Here is a 12,472-nt window from a genome sequence, read left to right as displayed (position 1 = left end):
TACCTGGGAAAGGCCCAGATCCCACTGGTGCCCCTGGCACAAGGGCGTAGCGTCGCAGGTGAGATGGGCATATCTCGGGGTGGAGGGATTTCTCTCGGGCTGCAGGTGCATGATACATTTAAGGCGCGTTTCAAGCACGTGCCTTCCTCCCAAAGAAGCCTGGAAACTGTAGTTTTCCCCTCACAGAGCTGCAATCCCCAGCACCCTTAGCAAACTGCAGGTCACATGATTCTTTGGGGGGGAAGTTGTGTGCTTTAAATGAACTTTCTGTGTATGATGTGGATGCAGCCACAGTTTCTCATTTCACAAAAATATTATATAAATAAATAAATAAAAGTGGGGCTCAACTCGTACTTTTCAAAAGATTTTATTTATGCTTTTCAAGGTTATACATTTCATTAGCTTTACAATCAATTTAACATTTCAAAATTTGACTTCCCCCTCTTTCTGCAGTTCCTTAATTTTTTTTTTTAAAAATATCTTCTGCATATCCAAATTCATTTAACTTGCTCATTTAATTATCTACTGTAAATATATACTCTTTTGAAACTGCATTTTATTACAATAATCCTGCTAATGTTTTTATCTGTTTACATTTTTGCAAGGAATTCCCCCCGATATAATGCGTTTCTGTATGTCATTTTCACTACGATGGGTATCTTTCTACACATTTTTTTTTGGCTGTTGTAGTGGTTTTTAGAGTGTTGAATTAGGACGTGGAAGACCTGTGTTCAAATCTACACTCAGCCCTGAAGCTCACTGGGTGACTTGGGCCAGTCTATCTCTCAGCCTAATCGACCTCACAGGGTTGTTGGGAGGATAAAACAAGGAGGAAGGGAAATCATGTATGCCACCCTCAGCTCCTTAGAGGAAAGGTGGGAGGGGATTTTCAGTAGGTAAATAAATAAATCGGCTGCCTTATTGTGGAAACTGCACATTTTAAAGTCATCGGTGTCAAACCTGGGTTGCATCATCGTTCAGTGTGACAAAATCATTTCAGCTGAGACCCAAACACAAACCACCTGTGTCGACTCTTCCTCCCTCCTGCAGGAGATTTTGTCCTTATGGATCCAGCAGGGAAATCCAATGGCTCCATCTGCCTACGTCTGGAGTGGAAGCTCCTTTACATGCCCCCGGAGGACTTCCGCCATCAGGTGTCCGCCGACCGGGAGCAACAGCGGCGGTCTTTAGAGCTGCAGATCGAGGAAGAGAAAGCCGAGCTGCGAAGCCGGGTATGTAAAGTCAGCGTCAAGGGTCGGACTTTGCAGCCCCCTTGGCTGTCGCAGAGCAAGCAGGCCAGTAAACCACAAAGTCCGAAGATGGAGTTACCTCTCGATTAGCAAAAACCCGGTCTCCACCATCTTGGCTGAGTGTCAGACCTAGTGAGATCAGCTGAGGACATTAAAGGTCCCCACCTCCCCACAGCTGTCTATGTCTCCTCCACTCTAGGGCTTTTCCTGTCTAAAGTCCGTTTTGGAGGCCTAATCCAGCCCCCCCCCGGCTGATTTAACATATTTTGTTGCATTGTGCAAAATATGAGCAAGCCAGGGCTGAATTGATACTACCCTTGCTGGTACCTTTCCCAGGAAAATCAGAGACTTACTATATGTCAGGTTCCTATTGGAAGACCGGACAAATGCTAGAACATTAGCAGTGGCAAAGTTTTTATCGGTGGTTGCAAGAACAAATGATCCCTACATTCTGAACAAAATGCTTGTTTAACCTGGAGGTAGGCTGTATGAATTGTGTATTGCTTTGTAATGACCCTGTGGCAGTTTATTTATTGGGGTCAAATCTCAACAACTTTGGCCAGCCCTCACGCATGTTCACTTCATCAAATCTGGCCCTCTTTGAAAAAAGTTTGGGCACCCCTGTCTTAAGCAATCGGAGACTGTGTCTGTATGCAGCCAGTCTATCCTCCGCTCTCTTCATGCCTCTCCTGGTTCTAGGAAATTGGAAAAGGGGAGCTTGTTGCAGAAGGAAGGGGAGACACCCATGCCTCTTCACCAGCCAGGCTCATCTCTGCCTCTGCCTTCAGTTTTCCCCTCTGACTTTGAACTTCCCTCTGCCATAGACTCTCCCCAGGACTCACCAAGCCCTGTTATCTCTTCAGCTTTGACGCTTTGTTTGACGCTTCTTCCCAGCTTTTTGCCTTTGACCACTCTTTGTCGTCCTACCACCAATCCCCTGGGTCTGAGCCATCTTCCCTTGGGGGTTCGTCAGCTGGTTCCTCCCAGCATTCCTCTGCATCCGACTACGGCAGCTAATGATAGGTGGACCCAACTACAGTGGTACCTCGGGTTACATACGCTTCAGGTTACAGACTCCGCTAACCCAGAAATATTACCTCAGGTTAAGAACTTTGTTTCAGGATGAGAACAGAAATCGCATGGCGGCGGCGCAACGGCAGCGGGAGGCCCTATTAGCTAAAGTGGTGCTTCAGGTTAAGAACAGTTTCAGGTTAAGAACGGACCTCTGGAACGAATTAAGTACTTAACCCGAGGTACCACTGTACTTCTAATTTTGTCCTCACCTGCCTCCCTGCTGAGTTCCACAAGGACAATGCTGGGACTAAGGAAGAGCAGGCTTTATAGCCAGGGCAATAAATAGCTGGTTATAAGGCAGGCAGAGGGATCTGGCTGAGGGCAGACTAAGGTTGATGGGCCAGCACCCTAATGCTGCTTAAGGATCTTTGTAGCGGCCTCACCCTGGTTGGGCCTTAAGTGTTCATCTGCAGGCATAGGCAAACTCCGGCCCTCCAGATGTTTGGGACTACAATTCCCATTATCCCTGACCACTGGTCCTGTTAGCTAGGGATGATGGGAATTGTAGTCCCAAACATCTGAAGGGCCTGAGTTTGCCTATGCCTGATACAGCAAGGAAGAGGCTGTGTCAAGGCTTGAGGCTGCACCGGCCAAGTGGAAATACCCTTACAATCTCAGTTCCTTTTAACAAAACAAACTTATGAAAAGGCTTCCCACTGTCCTTTCTACTTCTGCCATTCAGGCTTTGCATGTCATTTATCGTGTCAGGATGGCTGAGCGGTCTAAGGCGCTGCATTCAAGCCGCAGTCTCCTCTGGAGGCGTGGGTTCGAATCCCACTCCTGGCAAATAGTTGTTTGTTTTCAAATTTTCCGCACATACAAGAAGAAAGGAAAAACATCAAAAATAAAAGATGAGCTTATCTTACATTGTATATTCTTAGACTGGCATAATCATTACAGTGTACATATTAAAATTGTTGCGAAATCTAAGATAACTATATAAATACAAATATGTAAATATGATAACGTTACCAAGCATAAACGAAAAAAGATAGGGAGAGAGAGAAAAGATGAAAGGAAAAAAGAGAAAGAGAAAAGAAAGGAAAAAAGGAGTGGTGCCACCGGCAATGGCAGACTCCCTCTGAACTGGAGGAAATAGCTCCGCGAGAAACAGGTCTTTTCCGCTACGGCGAAGCGGGGACCCTTTCAAAAATCACAGGTGGATGAAGCCTGTGACCATGGGACTCGGCGGGCACCTTTAGCGCCCCCCCAACTCGCTAAGGAACCCACTAACGGGCTCCGAAGTGAAGAGGGGGAAGTGGCGCAGTGCTGAGAGTCAACTGCTATTTCCGTGGAGCGAAGCCGCATAGCCGTTGCCGGAGAGCGCTGCCTCTTTCCTGGGACAATTTGGACTCTAAAATAAGCACCCGTGAGTACTTAGATTTTGAACAATTGGACATCAAATAAGGACTAGCGAGCAGAAATGAATTGGATCTTAAAATACCTATTTTAATTTGGTACGGAACAGGAAGGTCTAAACAGGAAGTCAGCCTCCCATTCTTTTGTAAACAGAATAAAGCAAAGACAACATAAACTAGAGCTAAGAAAATCGTCTTTAAAGGACTGGATTCCATCATCTATAATTGTGGAACCCCCCTTTGACAGCAGAAGAAGGGGGGAGGATCATTTTTAGACTGTTTAAAGTGAGTTTAAAGCAAAGTAACTTTCCTCCGTCCTGATACTGGAGCGGGGGTGTCAGGACCGACGTTTGAAGTTCATTGACCAGAAATAAGTGCTTTTGACAGATAGCAAAAAGAAGAGAAACATAGTGATTCTATTGTTCCTCTTTGCATTTGAAAGGAATAAATTTTGACAAAGTATCTTAAAAGGGGAAACTCCTAGAGGGAGACTGTGAAACTGTAACCAACTCCAGGGAGCCGACAGCTGTTATAGATCACAATCGTGGGAACAGGCATTTGACCTTGCAGGACAATGTATTCAGAAACCTTGTTGTGTGTCTTTTACAAAACAAATGCCCTACTGGAACAATTACATGAAAAGGTGAACTGGATGGCGACCTCGGCTAGAAATTTGGAACAAGCAGTGGGAAACTTTGAACAGGCAGTGGGAAAATATGTGGAGCCCACTCAGGAATTAAATCAGGAGTGTGTTTTGACAGAACAGGCCCAACAGGAATATGAGTTTTCGGACTTGACAAATGAACTTGGAAAAAGCCAGATTTGGAAAGAAAAAGTCTGGTTTGGCTTGGAAATGGGGGGCTGGATTGACCCCCCCCCCATGCTGGGATGTCTGGACTTTTCAAATATGGCAATGGGCCGTGAGATGTTTGGGATTGTGGGGGCTCTTAACCTTGGAGGGTTTTTGAAACATGCTGTTACATACCATATGGAACTTAGTGTTGAAGATGGAAAAGGGCTGATCTGTCGAGAAGGGCTAAAAACATTGTTAAGCTGGAGTTATTACGAGCAGGAGACAAGGGAAAATATAGCTACGGATATGAAGAAGAGCTGCGGAAGGGACAAGGAAGAGACTTGAGGGCCTCGGACATAAGGTTGCCAGGTTAATGAGCTAGATCGACGTGATAATAAGGACTGACAAAACCCGGAACCAGGAGGAAGGGACGTTGGATGAAGATTGGACTTGTTTGTATTTTTTTTCCCCCTACCGTTAGAACTGTTTTATAAAATCGATGAACTTTAGAAAAATGTTGGAATGAAATTACTTGGCTTTAGTAAAAATGTTCAAAGAATTATAAAAGAATGTTATGGTTATGAGAAGCTGGTAAGGACAAGATTTAAGTTTTAAGTTTTAAGATTTATCTTATTATAGAAAGATAAGACTAAAACAGTTTAGGGTAATGTAATGACAGAATATTATGAATATGGAAGGGATTTGCTGGGATAATTAACAACTAGGATACAAAGAAAGGGAGGAAGAGGAGGTCTAAGAAAGAAGGTGATGACAGTTGAGGATTTGGAAATAATGAATTTGTTGTTTCTTTTTTTAAATGTTTTTAATTGTTTGTGATGTATTGTTGAATTTTTTCCTCTTTTTTCTTCTTTTTTTCTTCTTTTTTCGTTTGAATCTGTATCTATATGGTGGGAGGGGTTTGTCTTTTTCTTTCTTAAAAAAAATGTTAATTAATTATTTTTATTTTTGCACTTTTCTTTGTCTCTATTTTATTTTGTAACATTTTGAAAATTTCAATAAATATCATTTAAAAAAAAGAGAAAAGAAAGGAAAAAAGAAAACAGCAAAACCAAAAAACTATTAAAAAATAAATCTACTGGGGTCTCCCTGAGTGCTGGCTTCTCTCTCTTTTTTTAACAAAAAGAGAGAGAATAATTACAGATCTCTTGTGTGTCGTTGTTGCAGTAGATGAGTGGAAAGGAGCAGTAAGCGTTAAAATCAGATTAATATTTTAAGTAAAACAACTCTCTGATATGGCCCCTCCACAAAAGCCAGGATGGGCAGATGGAGATCATGAACTCTTCAAGATAAGTATATATGAAAGTTAAGAATGGAAACCAGAGGGTGCCAGATGGCTTAGTTATAGACTCTTCTTCTTTGGCGATCACTCATAGCTGAGTAAGATTGTCTTCCATAAACACAGTTTTAACAATGAGTCCGTGTGGATCCAGAATTGGCCTCCACAGTCACTTACGGACTCATTGTTAAAACTGTGTTTATGGAGGTGGGGGTTATAGACTGGTCCCTCACTTCTGGTTTCTCTTATGCCCGTTCAGGTCTCCCGAGAAAGTGGTAGTGAGCGTCTGCCTTTCAGTCTCCAAAGGAAAAAGCCACGTCTCTGTACGTCCGAGGCGGAGAAACGCATTCGGAAACATGCCAGGCCAGAAAATGGAGCCATCCAGCAGGTGAGAGATGAAGACTTTGGCCCCGAGTACACTATACATTTAAAGCACTCTTATACCACTTCAAACAGCCATGGCTTTCTCCCAAAGGATTCTGGGAGCTGTTGTTTGCTAAAGGTACTGAAAATTCTTGTTGTTGTTTAGTCGTGTCCAACTCTTCGTGACCCCATGGACCAGAGCATGCCAGGCACTCCTGTCTTCCACTGCCTCCCGCAGTTTGGTCAGACTCATGCTAGTAGCTTCGAGAACACTGTTGAACCACCTCATCCTCTGTCATCCCCTTCTCCTTGTGCCCTCCATTTTTCTCAACATCAGGGTTTTTTCCAGGGAGTCTTCTCTTCTCATGAGGTGGCCAAAGTATTGGAGCCTCAGCTTCAGGATCTGTCCTTCCAGTGAGCACTCGGGGCTGATTTCCTTAAGAATGGATCGGTTTGATCTTCTTGCAGTCCATGGGACTCTCAAGAGTCTCCTCCAGCACCATAATTCAAAAGCATCCATTCTTCGGCGATCAGCCTTCTTTATGGTCCAGCTCTCACTTCCATACATCACTACTGGGAAAACCATAGCTTTAACTATATGGACCTTTGTTGGCAATGTGATGTCTCTGCTTTTTAAGATGCTGTCTAGGTTTGTCATCACTTTTCTCCCAAGAGGCAGGTGTCGTTTAATTTTGTGACTGCTGTCACCATCTGCAGTGATCATGGAGCCCAAGAAAGTAAAATCTCTCACTGCCCCCATTTCTTCCCCTTCTATTTGCCAGGAGGTGATGGGACCAGTGGTCATGATCTTGGTTTTTGTTTTTTTTTTGATGTTGAGCTTCAGACCATATTTTGTGCTCTCCTCTTCCACCCTCATTAAGAGGTTCTTTAATTCCTCCTCACTTTCTGCCATCAAGGTTGTGTCATCTGCATATCTGAGATTGTTGATATTTCTTCCAGCAATCTTAATTCCAGCTTGGGATTCATCCAGTCCAGCCTTTTGTATGATGAATTCTGCAAATAAGTTAAATAAACAGGGAGACAATGTACAGCCTTGTCGTACTCTTTTCGAACCAATTAGTTGTTCCATATCCAGTTCTAACTGTAGCTTCTTGTCCCACATAGAGATTTCTCAGGATACAGATGAGGTGATCAGGCACTCCCATTTCTTTAAGAACTTGCTATAGTTTGCTGTGGTCGACACAGTCAAAGGCTTTTGCGTAGTCAGTGAAGCAGAAGTAGATGTTTTTCTGGAACTCTCCAACTTTTTCCATAATCCAGCGCATGTTTGCAATTTGGTCTCTGGTTCCTCTGCCCCTTCGAAATCCAGCTTGCACTTCTGGGAGTTCTCGGTCCACATACTGCTTAAGCCTGCCTTGTAGAATTTTAAGCATAACCTTGCTAGCGTGTGAAATGAGCGCAATTGTGTGGTAGTTGGAGCATTCTTTGGCACTGCCCTTCCCCTCTTCCTCTTGGGGTGCTACAATGCCCAGTGTGGTTTTAAAAATCAATCCCCCTTCCCTTTGCTGGTGGTCACGTGTATAGCTTTGTTGTTTTTATAGTTTTTTGATGTGCATGGTGCTTAAAGTGCAAGAGACAAGTCCCTTGCCCTTGCAATCCATAAGGTCTCATACACACTTCCACATTTAGAAGAAGCTAAATTATGGAGAATGTTCAGACCCTCCATATGAAAGCAGATTTGTATACAGTACTTGCTTATTTAACACCAGTGTTTCTGTTAGAAGTCAGAGGAGAAGCCCGGTTGCTGTGCTGTTCTCAGACCCTAACCTCAGTGGGGCTTGTGTCTGCGCAGGTGGCCCTGGAAGGAGTACGAGAGGAAGAGGAGCACAAGGCGGCGGCAGCGGAAGAAGAGATGACAACCACAAGTCACCAGGAATCGGAAGGGAAATCAAGCCCACCGGCTGAAGCAGCCATGCTGAGTGACAATGGTACTTTCACGGAAAGCTTAGTCAGTAGCTCTCCACTTGCTGCTGGACTCCAACTCCCATCAGCCCCAGCCGGCATGGCCAATGGTCAGGGATGATGGGAGATGGAGTCTAGTAACAGCTGGAAGATGCAACATTGGCTCTTTCTGTTATGGGTGGTATCAGGCTACTGTTGCCCCTGGAGCAATGAAACAAAATACGAGGTGCGACCAGAATGTTCGGTGAATGGCCACAGAAATCAGACAGCGAGAAATATTCGAACATACAATCGGCACTGGTAACCCACAAAATGCTCACAGTTGTGTACGGAGATGAAGCTGCAACTTGACAGACAATGTATGACTGGTTTAAGTGTTTCCGTGAAGGGTGGCAAACCGTCAATGATGGCCCTCAATCTGGCAGACTGTCGAGAATGGCAGCAAATGTCGGCAGAGTTTGTGAGTTATTGATGTGGGATCGCCGTTTGTCTGTCTGAATGATGGCGGAAGAATTGCATATTCCCTGTGAAATTGTTACTGAGGGTACTGAGTTGTCCCACCCTCCATATTGTCCCAATCTGGCCCCACCGGATTTCTTTCTTTTTCCAAAACTGAAATCTGCACTGAAAGGGCACAGATTTCCCAACATTTCACACGTCCAAGCTGCTGTGACGAGGGAACTGAAAGCAGTACGAAAAGAGGATTTCTCCAGAAGTTTCCAACAGTTCTCTGAATATTGTCAACAGTGCCTTGTATCAGAGGGGGCCTGCTTTGAAGGCCTGCAAGGCATGTATGTTCAAATATTTCTCGCTGTCTGATTTCTGTGACCATTCAACTGAAGTTTCCAGTCACACCTTGTAAATATTAGAACCAAGTCTAAGATCAGTTGTGGCATAAGCTTTCCTGGACAAGGTCTCGTTTTGCCACATTGCAGGGCAGTGAGATTGTAACAGGAGTGGGGAATAAATAAGGAGGCTGTCTCTTACGTAGCTGTCTCTTGAATCTTGCCTCTAGCCTCAGAGAGACCAGATACTTCCAGTGAAGCCCAGACCACAGAGAGCGATGAAGTGGTGGTGCAATCTTCGGGGCTCCAGGAGTCTCTGGGACTGGTGGGTACTGGATTTTCTAAGCTAGTAGGGCGCATGTTGAAAACATTGACCAAATACAATTTGTGGTGGGCTTATTCAATGTTGTATGTAGTACGTGGCACTGTGGGTTAAACCACAGACCCTAGAACTTGCCAATCAGAAGGTCAGCAGTTCGAATCCCCGCGACGGGGTGAGCTCCCGTTGCTCGATCCCTGCTCCTGCCAACCTAGCAGTTCGAAAGCATGTCAAAGTGCAAGTAGATAAATAGGTACTGCTCTGACGGGAAGGTAAATGGCATTTCCGTGCGCTGCTCTGGTTTCGCCAGAAGCGGCTTAGTCATCCTAGCCACATGCTGGCTCCCTCAGCCAAAAAAGCGAGATGAGTGCCGCAACCCCAGAGTCGGCCACGACTGGACCTAATGGTCAGGGGTCCCTTTACCTATTCAATGCTGTATGTAGTACATGGGTCATGATGTGCCAAGGGGGTCGTCCCTGGGCCTCACAGGGTCTCATGCCAACTGCTGGAATGAGGCATGACACCTTAATTACAGTGCGGGAACGATTGCATTTTGACATCGGGTGATAGGTAGGTGGAGTCACACATCTGATAAACATAGCCATGTGGATGTAAAGATATGGATCTGACCCACCCGTCTTCCTGATCCAGTTCCCCATCTCTCTCTTCTCAGTGAGCATCATTCTACTCAACTGATTGCCTCTTGGTAAGCAAAGGTTTTTGCAAAGGTTTTATTCCGTTCCTATTCCTCTCCCAACTTAACCCTCAGCCTTCAGACAGGATCCGCGTGGAGGTGATCTCCCTGAGCCTGCACCCAGACAGCCCACCCATTGCTGATGAGAACATCCAGCAGCTGTATGTGGAGTATCGCTTCCCTGGCCTACTGCTGGAGGAAACCGAGACCCCCTTCTCTTTGCGGAAGCCCCAAGGAAACCAGGAAATCTACTTCCACTTCAGCAAAGGTGAGGAGGTGTGTGTCTGGTTCCCTTGATGCAGAAGGAAACCGTGATCTAGGGAAAGAAAAACCCATAAACTTGTAAGAGTTGGTATGGTCTACAAGGCTCCCTGCTATATTGCCAAACTTACATGCCTCTAGGCCAGGATGAGGAATTTCAAGCCTGGGGGCCAAATGTAACCCCCCCTCCAAGCCACACCCCTTGCTGCCTCTGACTTCGCAATTCTCCTTGAGTATTTTTGCCTGGTTGGAATATGCCCTTGAACTCCCAGGCTTCTTATCTGCTGGGCTGGAGTTGAGAGAGAAGTGTGCAACTCCTGTAGCAAATGTAAAAAAAAAAAAATCACACCTCTTGCTCCGCCCACTTTTGTATGTAGCCCCGCCCAGGAGTGAATGTTGCCCTCGGGCAGAGAAAGGGTCTATACCAGTGTTTCCCAAACCTGGGCCTCCAGCTGTTTTTGGACTACAACTCCCATCATCCCTAGCCAGCAGGACCAGTGGTCAGGGAAGATGGGGATTGTAGTGCAAACACAGCTGTAGACCCAAGTTTGGGAAACACTCATCTAGTAGCGTCATTTTACAAAAGACCATTGAGGGCCACACTCCATCCAAGATGACCTCTTGGGGGCCACATTATTAAATTTGTATTCCACCCTATACCCATAGATCTTAGGGGGGTTCACAACGCACAGCAGCCCCCCTTTCTTCTCCCACCCCCACCACATGAAATTCAGCTGCCCAATCCTTCTCTAGCTCCTACCACCTGTTTATATCAGAACCTAGTTCCCTCTACTGCTTTCGGATACAATGCTCAATAGCACCATCTAGTGTGCATCTGAAGGGCTCCATGCTAATTTATGCACTACCCTTACTCCCAAGAGTGGGGTGCACAATTCCCTACCACCACCAAAACCTACCCAATTTTATCCCCACCGTAAAAACGACCCCGTGAGGTGTGTTAGACTGCAAAAGAGACCTGCAGAAGGATACTTTTCTGTGGCCGCTTTAGAACTCGCCTCCCAGCCCACCCCAGATGCAGCCATTATCCCATGCCAGGTCTCGCCAACAAAACCACTCTAAGCTGCCTCCCCAGATTCAAAGGCCAGCATCTCCTATCTTCCATTTCCATTCTTGCAGATGGCTACACCATTGCACAACTTACGGGGCTAGGGCAAGAGTCAGCTAGAATGTGTTATAAGCCACTGGCCGCCCTCCTAAATTTCTCCCCCTGGACCAGTTTGAGGAACCCATGTTCCACAAGGCCTGTTTTCCAGGCATAAGGCAGGATTGAGACCACGGGATGAAGAATTTTAAACCACAGAGCCTAGGACTTGCCAATCAGAAGGTCGGCGGTTCGCAACGGGGTGAGGTCCCATTGCTCGGTCCCTGCTTCTGCCAACCTAGCAGTTTGAAAGCACATCAAAGTGCAAGTAGATAAATAGGTACCGCTCTGGCGGGAAGGTAAATGGCGTTTCCGTGCGCTGCTCTGGTTCTCCAGAAGCGGCTTAGTCATGCTGGCCACATGACCCGGAAGCTGTCCGCCTGCTCCCTCGGCCAATAAAGTGAGATGAGCACCGCAACCCCTAATGGTCAGTGGTCCTTTATAGCAAAGGACTAATTGCACTGTGGACCTCTCGTTCTGGAGAAGGCGTATTTTAGTATCGACAGCATGGTTTTTGTCGAACGCGTCTGCTTTTATCTGTCTCCCTGCACTCAACATGCCAAGTGCTGTATCAGAGAGCAGCAGCGGCTCCAGTAAATGTCTTCTTGAATCTTCTACTGCAGTGATCAAAGTGGACCCAGATCCAGAGAGCCTTCAGAGGCAGCTGCTCTTTTCTATGCTGGAGGCAGAGGAGCCCCAGCATAATTGGTGAGTGTCGTGTTTCCTTTCCCCTGAAAACCCCAGGCGAAAAAGGAATGAATGATCCCAGTGCCTGTATTCATGGAGCCCTCTTCCTTGACATAGGCTGCAATTTGCAGTGGTGAGCGAACCACTGCCAGGGACCGGAGGAGAATGCGAAGACGTCGGCTTTGCCTACTTGGACTTGCGGGAGATTCTTCTGACAGGTAGCGATTTGCTGGAGCGAGAACTTGACGGTAAGAAGCTGGCGACTCGTGACAAAACTGAAGCATTGTCAGAAGTAGCCTTCAGAGCCCTTCCAAGTGATGTCGGACTACAACTCCCATCAGCACTAGCCACGGATGCTGGGAGTTGCATCCCGACATCTGGAGGGCACAAAGTTTGGGGAAGGCTGGTCTACAACTATGCCAGCTTGCTATGCCACTTCTTCTGGACCCGCCATTTCAAACCAGCCCTAATAGCTGTAATGACAATCTCCTTTGGTTGCTGCGTTT

At 46.1% G+C, this 12,472-nt stretch overlaps 1 protein-coding gene across 1 annotated transcript in view; it reads left to right on the top strand.

Annotated features, from left to right (window-relative positions):
- The window catches only part of RPGRIP1 (RPGR interacting protein 1), a 44,165-nt gene that overhangs the window by 29,499 nt on the left and 2,194 nt on the right, over positions 1-12,472 (top strand). Inside the window, exons 18-25 of the mRNA XM_081885223.1 lie at positions 1-58; positions 1,051-1,232; positions 6,032-6,160; positions 7,949-8,084; positions 9,074-9,168; positions 9,932-10,124; positions 11,903-11,987; positions 12,084-12,214. The exon at positions 1-58 is cut by the window's left edge and continues 276 nt beyond it. Of these exons, the coding sequence (XP_081741349.1) occupies positions 1-58; positions 1,051-1,232; positions 6,032-6,160; positions 7,949-8,084; positions 9,074-9,168; positions 9,932-10,124; positions 11,903-11,987; positions 12,084-12,214 (1,009 nt within the window). The remainder of the gene's footprint in view (positions 59-1,050; positions 1,233-6,031; positions 6,161-7,948; positions 8,085-9,073; positions 9,169-9,931; positions 10,125-11,902; positions 11,988-12,083; positions 12,215-12,472) is intronic.

This window comes from Podarcis melisellensis (genome assembly GCF_964234715.1).
Source record: "Podarcis melisellensis genome assembly, chromosome: 13".
Taxonomy (NCBI): Eukaryota; Metazoa; Chordata; class Lepidosauria; order Squamata; family Lacertidae; genus Podarcis; species Podarcis melisellensis.
The sequence above is the reverse complement of the archived record's forward strand: the minus strand, read 5'-3'. Positions and strand labels throughout refer to the sequence as shown.